At 33.8% G+C, this 15,067-nt stretch overlaps 2 protein-coding genes across 2 annotated transcripts; both read right to left on the reverse strand.

Moving 5' to 3' along the window:
* Window positions 1-2,442: 2,442 nt before the first annotated feature.
* On the reverse strand, window positions 2,443-3,590 carry LOC120170557 (transcription factor MYB74-like). The gene is made up of 3 exons (XM_039178508.1): window positions 3,441-3,590; window positions 3,231-3,360; window positions 2,443-3,133 (listed from the first exon to the last, which is right to left on the reverse strand). The coding sequence occupies exons 1-3, from the start codon at window positions 3,571-3,573 to the stop codon at window positions 2,443-2,445; spliced, it is 954 nt and encodes a 317-aa protein (XP_039034439.1). The 5' UTR covers window positions 3,574-3,590.
* An 8,671-nt stretch (window positions 3,591-12,261) lies between these two features.
* Window positions 12,262-13,499, reverse strand: LOC120170622 (AP-1 complex subunit sigma-2-like). Its single transcript, XM_039178552.1, has 5 exons — window positions 13,393-13,499; window positions 13,191-13,299; window positions 13,072-13,107; window positions 12,837-12,943; window positions 12,262-12,358 (listed from the first exon to the last, which is right to left on the reverse strand). Exons 1-5 carry the CDS (start codon window positions 13,497-13,499, stop codon window positions 12,262-12,264), a joined length of 456 nt encoding a protein of 151 aa, XP_039034483.1.
* Window positions 13,500-15,067: the final 1,568 nt, after the last annotated feature.

Here is a 15,067-nt window from a genome sequence, read left to right on the forward strand (position 1 = left end):
GCAATCGTTCCCAAATGCTTCTTTACTCCAAAACCCCAAACAACACATAAAAACCCTATCGCGATTACTGTAATAATAAAAAATTAGGGTTTCGACAACATACTTTCGATTCGACTGCAGCAACAAACAAACAAACTTCGCTTTAGAAACGCCTTCTGAAATGCAGCAACAATTACGCTTCGATTTCAAAAACTCGTCCGTTCTATCTATTTTCAGAGGAGATTTAGCTTATATTTTGATCGGATATGTTATTTATATTTAATCGATACAAATACAAAAGTGTCGATACTTTTATGTCAGGTGTCGATACTTTCGAAAGGATAATTACCTATTTCTTTGAAAGTGTCGATAATTTATTACACGTACTTACGAAAGTATCGACACTTTCAATATATCCGGTATCATTTTACCGGTTTTATCATTTTGATACCGGTTTTATCATATTTTTACCTGTTATATCATTGTGGATCGATATATTTTTTTAAAGTATCGACACATTATAGGCGCTAAAACTGCTTCTCTTTTAAATTCACAAAGTGTCGATCCTTATATAAAGTATCGACACTTTCAATATATCCGGTAACGTTTTACCGATTTTATCATTTTGTAACCGGTTTTATCATATTTTTACCTGGTATATCGTTTTGGATCGATACATTTTTTAAAAGTATCGACACTTTATAGGATTTAAAACTGCTTCTCATTTAAATTCACGAAGTGTCGATCCTTATATTAAAGTACCGACACTTTAAATGTATCCGGTAGCGCTTTACCGGTTTTATCATTTCTATACCGGTTTTGTCATAGTTTTACCTGTTATATCGTTTTGGATCGACACATTTTTTATTTGGATCGACACGAACCGGTAGCACAATTTTTTAATATTTCTTCATGACTTAGACCTACTTTTATACGTATGGACACTTTTATAAAAATGATATATACTTTTTTTAAAGTTATGTAATTTATGTTTCAATTTTTTTAATAGTGTTTCATGTTTTCCACCTACAATATTAATTTAATAATTTCATTTACACAAAAAATTATTTGATTATTTGATATTTTATAAAATATTATTTAGAATTTAAATTTAACAATATTAACCAAATATAATAATAAATATGTTTTCCACAGTGAAATAAGTATGAACACTTTTATAAAAATGATATATACTTTTTTTAAAGTTATGTAATTTATGTTTCAATTTTTTTTAATAGTGTTTCATGTTTTCCACCTACAATATTAATTTAATAATTTCATTTACACACAAAATTATTTGATTGTTTTGATATTTTATAAAATATTATTTAGAATTTAAATTTAACAATATTAACCAAAGATAATAATAAATATATTTTCACAGTGAAATAAGTATGGACACTTTTATAAAAATGATAGATACTTTACAATATAACAGGTAAAAAAATGACAAAACCAGATTCATTATGACAAAACCGGTAAAATTTACTTGATATGTTAAAAGTATGGACACTTTTATAAAAAGGATAGAAACTTACCGATAACCAAAGTTTACCGGTTACCAAATTTTTTAATAGTTTTTCATATTTTCTACCTAAAACATTATTAGTTGTCAACATAATAGGTACCGCTAAACCGAATTTATTAAATACATTTTAATGTATCCGGTACTGCCGTATATTAGCCGTATATTAACCCGCCTTTCCTGAGACAATCCCAAAAGGCAGGGGTTCTAGCCAAGGCGCATCAATTCTGGTTGAAAACTATTTTTGAATCGAGTTTGAATTGAGTTTTTAATTTTTTTTTTGAATTTGAGTCGTTTTGAGTTGAGTTTTAATATTTTATTTTGAGTTCGGGTTAAATTCGATATGTTTTAGTTTTGAATTTTTGAGTCAAGTTTGTTTTTAAAGTTTTTGAGTTAAGTTCAGTAATATTCGAGTTTGACTTGGCTCATTTTCACCCCTAATAGTATATTATTAATTTTTCAACAGTTTTGAAAATCTAAAATTATTATATATTTTAATTTTTTTTATGTATTTTTTATTAAAAATATATTTTCGTTATCCTAAAATTTTATAAGTTTAAGTTCATCATTTAATTTAAAATCTTGTGTTCGTCCTTGATTAGGTCATTATTTAAATAAATATATAAGATGTACGAATTATCGATTTCTATAGTTAAGATGATAATTGTTATTCATAAAATTTTTGAATTCAAACACCGTTTTTCTAAAATGTTTAAGTGTTTCTTATTAAATGATTAAGAATATTTTAAAATAAATATTATATTATAATTATTTTAAATAAATATGTCATCATTAGAATAAATATAAATAATAAGACTACAAATCAAAGTAAGATAATGATTGCATAAAATAATGGACATGTCAATAATAGAAACTTTTCAATAAAATAAAAAGATTTTACAAGAAAATGTGGGAGAGAAAGGATCTTTGCTTCCCAATTAAATATTACTGTTATAGCTTTCTCTTTCGTCTTCGGTGCTGCTACTGTTGAAGTACGTTGAGTTCGAATTCAATGGCGTCAGACTCGAAGAAGGCGTCGATAGAACCGACGCAAAGCTGAAGCTCGGATCGGAGACGTAATAGTTGTTGTAGTTTGCCGGCAACGGCACGTAATCTTCACTCAAATCTTGCTGCCAGCCCCTGAAGTCGGCAACGTCCGATTGGAACTGGTCTAGGTTAGGGTTTATCATCAACTGCGCTTCGTTATTTGAAAATGGAATACTAGTAGTACAAGGAGTATTCAACGAGGTGCAAGCTGGTGGGATTCCTTGGGCTTGCATCAATGGCGGACTATATTGGTTTTGGACTTGGTTTTCTTCAAAATCTTGAAAAACAAAATCAGGGCTTTGGTTTTGGTTTTCACGTTGAGATGACATGAGAGAACCGGCTAGCCTTAGAATCTCAGGGTTAACAAAGGATTGGGCTCCGAGTAACCTCGACATGTTCATCTGAGACTGGTTGTAAAGAGAAGAACTTAAGATCGAGGAAAGGTCAAGAAGATCGAGCCGTGGACTATGTGTCACCGGATCGATCCCCAATCGGAGAAGCCTCTTACGGATATGTGTGTTCCAGTAGTTCTTTATTTCGTTGTCTGTTCTTTCGGGCAACCGAGCAGCTATGGCAGACCACCTACATACACACGTGTACGGAACAGAACTTCAGAAAAAAGAGAAAGTCAACCGATACCAAACACCAGTTATGCCTGTCAAATGCTAAGAAACCTCACTTGTTGCCCACTACACTGTGGAGCTGAATAATCGTTTCTTCCTCCTCCAAAGAAAACCTCCCTCTCTTGATATCAGGTCTCAAGTAATTAGTCCATCGAAGACGACAACTCTTTCCACACCGTTGAAGCCCTATAGTTTTAACAGTTGATCAAAAAGGTCCTTTAAAAATAGGTAAAAATAACACATTACAAACACTTACCAAAGCTTACCTGCGTTCTTGGGAAATGCTCTCCAGTTGCCATAGCCATGTTTTTGGATATAATCGATCAATATCTGATCTTCTTCGGGTGTCCATGGCCCTTTTTTTAGCCCAGTTTTCTCGCAGCAAGGTGATCTTCCCATGGTGTTAACACAGTTTAATAAAATTAGCTTTGGGTCGAGAGATGATTGAAGGAGAAATGATGCGCAGCAAAGGGTTGTAGGGTCCGTATTGGGACGTGCTTGTATAAATAAGCGACAAGGGAAGGGTTGAAAGAAGCCGGAATCCAAGTCAAAAATATTGGGTACCGTCCTCTGTTTATCACTGTGGCTACGTGTCCTCTTTTCTCGTATAAAAAGAGGATATTTTGGCTCTTGTACTTTTTCTATACTCAAAGTTGGGATTTAGTCCCTATATTTTAATCCGATGTAAACATAAGGGTTAACTACAATAGTCATTGAATATTTAGGAAGCTTTCACATCGAAATCAAAAAACTTTTAATGAAGCCATTATCGTTGAGAATATTCCCATTTCGGTCATTGACGTGACAGATTAAAGAATCTTAAAAGAAATTGACAATCGTCAATTATTTAAATTGATAATTAATTAGCACTTATAAATTTGTTTCCCTGACAGAAGTAACTTTAAATTGATAAACCGATGTTTACACAACATTACAAAGAAATTAAATCTCACAATTCAGCAAAATAGAAAGATTAAATCCATAATTATAGGTTCCCTGCTGTGATACAAAGAAATACATAATTATAGGTTCCCTGCTGTGATACGAAGAAATATATAAAATAAGAAGTATCTCTAGACTTCCTGCTTTTTAACATGTTCCCTAGCCCATGTTTAGAAAAAGGCAGGTTCAGTCAGTGGTGCAGTCACCCAATAACAAGCTTCCATCTTCTGTACACAAAAGAGATAAGCCTACCTTGCAACCCTCGTACAGTCATATGTACACAAAAGAGAGAACCCTACCCTGCAAATGAACATGGTCGTTTTACGACGACTGTTCCATTTCATCCTTCCCATATATACGTTGAAGCTCAACACTGGCAGGTAAAAATGACTGAAAAAGATAAGATACGCACATGAGTAGAAATCCTTTTTATTTTAATCGACAAAGAGTACTCACTAAATGTAGTTGCAACAAAAATGATGTTCGGGCGATTTATATCTACAGCAACTCGAAGAATGTTAGGTAACAAAAAAGAGAAGTAATTTCAGTTAGAGACCTTACATTACCTTTCCAAAGCCAGAAGCACTACTAGTTAATAGGTGAGCCGGTTATAGTCTGAATAACGTAGAACAACATATTATGAGGTGTGCTTCTAAGCTCTTGGACAATCCCATAAATTGTCTTTCCATCACTACAACAAAACTGTACACTGCGGCATTTTTTTACCTATAGCGGCGTTTTTAATCGCCGTAAAAAACATTTGCGGCGATATGACAAACGTCGCAAAAAGCACCGGAAAAAATAGTGCCGCTAAAATTCGCGGCGTTTGATAACAAATAATTCCGCAATAGGTGTTGAGACACAAACGCCGCAATAGGTGTTGAGATTTAGCGGCGTTTTTTTATAAACGCCTCAGGTTAAGATATTTTGCGGCATTTTTCGGATACAAACGCCACAAAAGGTCTGGTATATAGAGGCGTTTTTAGGATACAAACGCCGCAAGCAAAAGATATGGTATATAGCGGCGTTTTTTGTTACAAACGCCGATATTGTTTTTGATATTTAGCGGCGTTTTTTTACAAACGCCGCTAAAGAACACAAAATTTAAACAATTTAAGTATTTTCTTCGATTACCCCAAATTTATTTTTTTTTCAACTTATTCCATTATCCAACAAACATGACATCAATAACATCAAACTATATCCATAACAAGCAACATCAAATCTAATATAATAAATAAAAGTTTTCATTAACGTAATATCAATTCAGTTAAACACGGTTCAGTAACATTAACAGACCGCTGATAACATAAATGAGACTATGATGGTGGATTCTGAGGTTGCGTTTTCTGGAACATCTGCATCATAGCATCGAGTCGTTTTTCAAATTCTTGACATTTCTGCTGATATGCTGCTTCTCTCTGTGCTGCCGCTGCTTCTCTCTGTGCTGCAAATGCTTCTCTCTATGCTTTCACTACTACTCTCTCTACTTCCTTTGCTTCATTTTCGGCTTTCATGTTAGCTATTTTTTGATCCATTTCAGCCAACTTTTGTTTTAAACGACTAACTTCTAATTGGGAAGACTGAGACTGTGATGACATGTACTGAGATGAACTGGATCCAAAATATTTGGTGGGAGTAACAAATGATCCTTGACAGCGCACCCGACCATATCTTTCAGAACCCAAAACGTCATTAATAGCTTGGTTTTCAATGTCATCCTCATTAACAAGACCTTAACTCGAAGCCGTAGCTTGATACTCCACCCTTTTCTCCCTCAATTTTTCCTAATAATAAAGTAAATAATTAATTCAAATAAATATGCCATGCTACAGATATAAATAAAACATAATTCAAAAACTGTATCCAATAAACGTACCATAATTTCTGCAGCTTTAGCAGTCATAGGAGTGTCATCCTTCTTTGTATGTGTCATGTCGAAGAGTTGGATTTAGCCAACTTTAGAACCAGATGTATTTTCCTACAATGTACCATAATATAATTAATTTGAGTTATTATGTACATGGAATACAAATAACTATGTGAATAATCTATAATACCTCCTCATTAGCTATACAAACAAAGCTCTTCGATCCAGCAATGTGCATAAACTTTTGTTGTTGCCTGCTAGCAACACCAACATGCTCTTGGTCCTACAATTTCAAACAACCACTTTTAATGATGATTTATAATTCGTTAAAATTATTTTTGAAAAATACATCATACATGTCCTTTTTGTGAACTCCAAAATCTTACTACATCTTCCCATTGGTACCTGAGCATTCCAGGTGGGATATTTTATATATTCTCTTCAAGGATGAATCATTCTTGAAGTATTTCTTTTTTAATGAGCTCTTGTGGTCTCTCGATCTCTTCCCTAACGCTTGTTTCACATAATCGTCAGAGACTTCTAAAGAAAATTTCTCCTATACAGCAAATAAGTGTTCAACGTAAGTATAAATTAGTATTGAATTGTTATAGAGTATCTATTATAATGACATTATTACCTTAACAAAATCCAATGCCTGCTTTTTGTTACTATTAGGCATTTCGCGCCATGACTCGTAATTGATCGATAAAAGATTAGCATTACGTCCAACTATGCCTAAGTAACCGGCTAGAAGACGTGCTTCTGGGCCAATAGGTTGACCGACATCATTTCTTGAAACTTTGACATGGTGCCCAGGATGAAGTTGGTATAATTCCTTCAACGTTGTACGTCCTCTACTCTTGCGTGTTCCAGCATTTTCAACTATATAAGAAATTATTAACTGTAAGTTTTGAAAATGAACAAACTATTAAATAAAGTTTCGAATATTACCTTCAATTTCTACAGCTTCTTCAACAGTTATAGGAACTTCGGAAGAGTCAGCCGCATTCGATTCCTCATTATTTGTTTGTTCATGCTCTTCAGAAGTTCGAACAACCCGCAAATCACTTATTTTTCCCCTCGGCATGATATCTATAATAAACAAACATTTGTAATAAGAAAACGATTTAATTAATGAATATATTGAAAGGCAACATGTTAAAAGTTATAAAATTATAAACAAATAAATTAAGATATAAAATCTTACGACATTCTTATGTAGTGTCAGTTGTCATAAATATCTTCATCAACGTCCTCCCGAACCCATTGAAATTTTGTTATATTAGTGATAGTTCCATCTAATTTTTGTGCTACTAGAGGTAAACATTCTGATCTTGTTTCAATGTTATCTCTACTTCTATCCCTGATGTCTAGCAAATCTCTGGGAGTATTACGGAGCACAACATACCAACCGTCATCCATTGGATCCTGACAGTAAAATACTTGTTTTACTTGAGAAGAAAATACATATGGTTCATCCATCAATCGTTAACCAATGTGAATTAATCGAGAAAAATTCACTATTGTAAACCTGAATTTATCCTTTTTATGCATCTGTTTACATCAACCCAGTCACACCGAAACAACACAATCTTTCGTTTTCCATAATAATCTAACTCAATAATGTCCGTAAGAATTCCATAATAATCAACATCTCTCTCATGCGGATTATTGTCCCTGACACTAGCATAACTGGTAGTTGAAGAAGTAACTACGGTTCCACAATTTTGTGTCCTCCTTAATCTTTCACGAGATGTCATGTGGAACCTGAACCCATTAATGAGGAAGGAGTTATATCTTTTAACTATTCTATTCAGACCTTGATAAAGCCATTTAACATCTTCACTAACTTCTCTCCCACTCCAAACCTATTACACATGAATGATGCATATATAAGGGTTGATTTCTATATAAAAAGAAAGAGATATATTATGTATAAGTATGTGGAATGATTTAGTTGCTTATTGTCTGCCCTAACCATTCATGAAAAGCTTTTGTGAATAACTTTTGTATCTCTCACTGATGTAATCTTCGGTAGCGTGCACGAGATCTCAAGACTTCTTTAAACTCACTGTAAAGTAGATTATGTCGTTAAAGAATGATAAATATAAAAGATTAAGAAATTTCATTATTATTCGGTCCGAAAAACTTAAGTGCGAAAGGGATCTATTGAATTGTGATGGAAAAGAACATATCGGTGTGCTTGTACCCAAGACATGTCATCTAAGTGTGCAATTTCAACTTTCCCAAGTGGTTGACCATAACTTCCAAACAAATATTCTTGAGGTAAGTCATTAGTACTGAACACATCATTTCTATTTGGTCTATTCCATCTTGTTTCAACATCTTCCAAATATCTAGAGTAAAATGTCATACATTCCTCTACCAAATACCCTTCAGCAATTGATCTTTCCTGATAACGCTTATTACTGTGTTTTAAAAAGCGCGCCTGAGGCGCTTTGAGGCGCTAGGCGAGGCGTTTAGAAAAAAGCCTCCGACCACCAAGGCGGCGGCGAGTACATGAGGCGGCGATTCAGTTGTCGGAGGCGGCGAGAGGCGACGAGGCGACGAGGCGATGCTTTTAGCGATTCACGTACAATGACCCATTTTTAAATTTTGGGTCTGGGCTCGATTTTCTTCCAACAGTCAGACCTTTTAAATTCCAATTACTTCATTAATGTATTCCTGGAACTTTGAACTGTCTCTTGACCTTCTAACGTCCAATTTTTTAATTACTGTATGTCTATAAATCATGATCCAAGCTCTCTAGTTTCTCCGATGCATACCCTGGAGCTTCTTTTCCCTCCTAAAATTTTCTCTCCCTCCTCCATTCATGCTTAATTCAGTGATTGTTCTACGTTGAAGTTGAAAGCAGACTCATTTCTCAGTTTTTCCTATCTCCTTTCTCGATTTTCTCCATTAAGGTAAGTCTTAATTTTAAAATTTGTATCACTGTAGTGTATGTACTTGGTGTTTTTGCTATGCTACTTGGTGTTTTTTCTTATTAAGTTGTTTTGTGTTTGAGGTATGGTTATAAAATATTTTTGCTTATTAAGTTGTTTTGTGTTTGAGGTATGGTTATAAAATATTTACAAATGTTTTGTAAAATTAAGCGCCTCGCGTACGTGAATCTCTCGTCTCAAAGCGCCTCAAAAAATTGAGGCTCTCGGGTAGCTAATCGCCTTGGAGCGCCTCACACCTTTTAAAACACAGACTAATTACAACAGTAAGACTTCAACTTGCCCAAGAACCTATACAGAAAACAACGTACATTGTAAATACATTTAATTAAAAGGTATAATCAGTAGTCATTTGAAACGTATAATTCAATTAGTACCTCTCTATAGGGTACATCCATCGATAGAAAACTGGTCCACTAACTCTTTCTTCGTGAGGAAGATGAATTAGCAGATGCACCATAATTGTGAAGAATGAAGGCCAAAATATCTTCTCCAAGTTGCATAAAGTCAAGGCAGCTCGATCTTGTAGTTTATCAAGTTCTTCAACCATCAGAACTTTCCCACAGATGGCTTTCATTATATTGGAAAGTTCAATGATACAAGACGTCACCTTACTCGACATGAAACCACGTACAACTACTGGCAGTAAATCTTGCATTAATATATGATAATCATGTGACTTTAAAGAATAAAGTCTTCGATCTTTAACACTGACACATCGAGATATATTTGATGCATACCCATCTGGGACTTTTATATCCTTCAAGACCATGCAAAACACTTCTTTTTCTTTCTTCGAAAGAGAAAAGATAGAAGGCGACAAGAAATATTTTCCATTAGGATGTACATGCGGATGAAGGTCATGCCGAATTCCCATGTCGACTAAGTCAAGTTGACTCTTGAGATTATCTTTAGATTTTCTGCCATCATTAAGAATGGTCCCGATAATATTCTCACAAACATTCTTCTCAATATGCATTACATCAAGATTATGTCTCAAAATCTGATTCTTCCAATAAGGTAACTTGAAGAATATACTCCTCTTTTTCCACAAGTCTTCCTTATTTGGATCATCCTCTTCATCAGATGCATCATCACTCTGTTGGTCAACATCCACTTCTTCATTCACATGATTTGCCTTTTTCTTTGATTGTGCATTAGTTGGTTGATTCATCTTTCCATAAGTAAAATTGATATTTTTCAGCATGGAGAATATAGTAGACCCGGTTGTTAGGTCAGGAGCATTTCGAAACTCTTCATCACCATCAAACATATTCTTTTTACATCTAAATCTATGATTATCAGGTAACCATCGACGATGTCCCATATAAGAGAACTTTCCATTAATCAATCACTTCGAACATGTTTGTGCAGCACAATAAGGACAAGCATAACGACCTTTGATACTCCAATCAGATAAATTTGCATAATCAAAAAAATCATTAATTATCCATAATAAAGTCACACGTAAATTAAAATTCTCATTCTTCAACACATCATATGTTTCGTCCCCTTCCCGTAACATTTTCAACTCTTCAATTAGCGACTACATGTAAATATCAATATCATTTTCGGGGCCTTTCTTGCCATGGATTATCATGGATAAGATGAAAGATGATTGTTTCATGCAAATCCACAGAGGTAAATTGTATGGAACAAGTATAATAAGCCAAGTACTATTCGAAGTACTCATGATTTTGAGTGGATTAAACCCATCAGTTGCAAGATCGAGCTTGACATTTCGAGGATCTCTCGCAAAACTTGGATATTTGTAGTCAAATGACTTCCAAGATAAATAATCAGCAGGATGCCGTAATAATTCATCATTGGTTCTATCATCATGATGCCACCTCATAGACTCAGCAGTCTTGGAGGACATAAACAATCTTTGTAGCCTAGGTATGAGAGGAAAATATCGCAGAATCTTTACCGGTTTCTTTCTTGATCGTTCTTGAGCTTCATCCTCAGTAACATTTTATGCGTCCCAAGTCATCCATCGAGATTTTCCACATACATGACAAGACTCATGGTTTTTTCGATCACCCCAATACAATATACAATCATTCGGACAACTATGAATTTTGTCATATCCAAGACCCAAAACTTTAATCATTTTCTTCATATATTTGCATGATTGAGGGATTTTTGCAAAAGGAAACACTTCTCCTAGTAACTCCAACAATTGCGTAAAAGAGTTACCAGTCCACCCTCCCAAGCATTTTAAGTGGAAAAGACGAATGCAGAAAGAAAGCTTTGAAAATGTTGATCCATCATAAAGTTGTTCATTCATTTCATTCAGCAACTTGTAAAACTTTGACACTTCTCCATTTGGCTCTTCATCACATCCATTTCTTCCCATCTCAATGAAATCATTAACATCATTGTCACAATAATTTTCTGTAACATACTGATGATGATTATGCATATTAAATGCATCTTATAACATCCCTTCCATGTCATCTTCTCTAACAATTGGATGGTGAGAAGGAGCATGATAATTCGAATAACTCGTGGAAGAAGATGCTCCTGATATAAACTCTCCATGAAATATCCATTTTCTATACCCCGAACAAATCCAAAAACAACTAGATGCTCGTACACAACTTCACGAATGTGCCAATTAATGTTAACACATTTCTTACAAGGGAAAAGAATCATATTCTCTTGGCTTGCATTCATAAAAGCTAAATTTAGAAAGTTTTCGACTCCATTTCGATATTCGATGCTTACCCTTGAGAAATCCATACAACTCTTATCCATTTCGTATTTCTGGAGTTTCAATTTCAAATGTTAAATGCTAATATTATAGAGAAAGTTAGAACCTAAACATAAGCATTAAAATATCATATTTAGTGCATAATAATATTTTCATAGTATAGAACTAATCACGCCTAAATTATAAAACATTTAAATTGATAAAATTTTATGGGAGCAAGTTTATCTATGTTATTTACAACGAAGTAACAACGAAGTCAAAGATTGAACCTCAAAAAGGAATGCAATATACCTGAATAGGAAAGAGTGAACCTCAAAAAGGAATGCAATATATTATTTACTGGCTACATAAAAGAACAAGGCTAGATAAGTAAAACAAATTAAACGAACAAAAAAGAACAGCCACAGTACATGGTAATATTCCAACCCTTCAAAACTCACAAAAATAACTAAAGAACAGAACAATGTTAAAGTGCTACTTTTATTTAATTTTCATGTTAACAACTTTACACTAAACTGGAGAAGGCCAGAAAACATTTTCAACTGCATCTAAATTACCATCATTATGCTAATGAGGAAAATATGTGCTATTTCCAAAGTTCAGTAGTTAGAGAAGGGATCAAAGCGTGGATCTTGGAGTGAAGAATCAGTGGCTGAACTGCCACAGACAGTTAAGCATAAGATAACTGATGAGATCCTACAGAGATTGAGAAGTTTGAAACCAAATATCACTGACAGCGAGAAGCAAGGTTAGTGTCTTAGTTTCCTTCTAATTTTCACTGTTTGTTTCTTTATATTACAGTTTAAAATTGTTGTATTTCTATAAATTTTTTTTATCAGATTGAACATTTATGATATATCCTTTTCAGGAGTTTTATGTTTTAGTTTCAATTTTCAAATATTAAAAACTTTTTGTGATCTGGAAACTGCAAAGATTACAAGTTAATAAATACTTCTCAATGAATAAGTCATTATTAAACTGCATTATTATAATTGAAACTTTTAGGTGTGTAATTACCTAGTTTAGTATGCAAGGGACAAGAAATGCATTAAATACATTGCAGTTTTTGAGGATGAAAAACATGCTTACTTCATACTACAGCTTGGCGTTTGAACTTTGAATCAAAGGGGAGTGTTGGAGAATGATTCAAAGTCATCCTATTTTTAGTATTGACTGTTGTGGTTCCTTGTTTTTCTGATTTTCTTGTTGTTTACGTGCACTAGGGGTAATGTTAAAGAATGAGAAGAATGGAGTGGTTCTGGAGTTGGAGGATAACTGCTGCTAAAGATTACATGAATAAGAGCATAATTTACATAAAACAGAAGGATTTAGATGTAAACTGCTGTCGAAAGAAGACTAGAGGAAACAGAACCCTAACAACTGGTACATGACAAACATAATAATTGTACCTTATGGAATTTGAAGATCAAGTCCAACCCACAGACCTGGATATAAATTAATTCACAATCAGATAAAACATACTGCAATATAAATAATTCAAATAACAGTCGATTTTAAGTTCACTCACACTGCCAAAGTATCGATCAAGTATCTCAACAAAATGATGAATGATTTCTAGAACCTTTATTTCATTGTCATCCTGGTCAATGCAGATGCAGAAGTAAATACCAGCATATCTGCAAAATTTATCCCAACTCAGTTGATAAATCTTTGAAATGGTAAAATAGATTACTCATAAAATGATACTCACTAACAGATAGTAGTATTACCTTTTGTAAAAAACTTTAAACCCTCTCCAATCCAGAAAATTACAGAGTTTAGGCCCCCTAGAGAGAATCACTCCACCGAGCTCACGGATAACCTTTTCAGAATGCATTTCATAAAGCATTAATATAATGAAGGCAAGACCGACATAAAAAAAACACCGATAAAGTACTAAAGATAAAGAAAAATGCACCAGAATCTTATAATTATAAAGTATTTTTTCCTTTATGTGCAAACTTTATAAATCTAATCAATGTTGTTAATCATATATGCTAGTCACACCCAAAAATAATGTGCAAACTTTATAAATCTAATCAATGTTGTCCACCACTTCACGAGCCTCTAAAGTAAGTTTTCAACGAAGAAAAATTAAACTTACCCAAAAAAGATGAAATCAAATTGGTGTAAAAGTAATGGCTCCGATATGTGAAGCAAAATAGGCTTATTTTATGGTTACAAGATCCATTGTGCACGATAAAAATTTTCGATCATTTGGTTACAAGAAAAAAATTTCGATACTATTTTTATTTCTTAACATCTAGAGACAGTAGAATCTTCAGCAAGTATTATTTTCAGATAAATAAAATCAAAGTTCCGAAAAAGAAAAGAAATATGTGAAGCAAACGCATGCTTCGTCGTCCTGAAAAAGGTAAATGAGATCTTTGGGTTTCATTCGTCTGGGTTCTAATGGTTCAGGTGAGACGCTGGATCCAGGTGCGTGAATGGTGGCCACTGGAAGCCCGATTGGTTGAAAATGATGTGAGTGAGCACATACAACTGATGGAGGCTAGATGGAGATGAAGAGATTAGGGCGCGGGCAATTGAAAAACATTTGGGGTTTTTATACAACTTTGTGACGTTTGTAAACCAAACGCCTATATAGTGCTACTCAAAAGTAGCGTTTACTAAAAAAAGTCACTACTGTCCAAGCCTATAGCGGTGTTTTTCTAAAAACGCCTCTATAGTGCTACTCTATCGTGGCGTTTACAGAAAATGCCACAAAATTCATGGTCTTTTGCGGCGTTTGTACACAAACGCCACTGAAGTATTACTATTTTGAGGTGTTTTATAAAAAACGCCGCTAAAGTTCAACTATTTTGCGGCGTTTGTTGAAAAAAATGCCACTATAGATTACACCTATTGTAGCGTTTGTATAAAAAACGCCGCTAACGTAATATTTCTATATCGGCGTTTGTTGTAAACGCCACTATAGATTAACCTATTGCGGCCTTTATGGAGAAAAACGCCACAAAATTTCATATCTATATCGGCCTTTTTTTATACAAACGCCACTAATTACCTTTGTTTAGATAAGATTAATTGATTTTAAATATTTCAGTTCTGTTGTACATAAACTAAATTTACTATCATTTAGGTTTATCTAACTAACAAGTTATGCAAAAAAAAACTTAACAACAAAATAAATTATAATTTATAAACATTAAAATTATAGCATAACTTGTAGTTTGACATTGTTCGCCATAATTTAGTTTAGGTTCTTTCACTTGTACATACAAAAATATTGTTCACTAGAATTTAGTCTTCATTGCTCCTTCGTGAGGAAAGGAAGTAAAAAAGCAGTTTTCCTTGTTTTACTGAGCATCGTTAAGTTTTTCCTCTGTGCAAACTGTATATGGAGAAACTCTTCATCCATTTCAACAAATAAATCCCCTACCTCCG

This window comes from Hibiscus syriacus, unplaced genomic scaffold (assembly GCF_006381635.1).
Source record: "Hibiscus syriacus cultivar Baekdansim isolate YM2019G1 unplaced genomic scaffold, ASM638163v2 tig00111783_pilon, whole genome shotgun sequence".
Classification (NCBI taxonomy): domain Eukaryota; kingdom Viridiplantae; phylum Streptophyta; class Magnoliopsida; order Malvales; family Malvaceae; genus Hibiscus; species Hibiscus syriacus.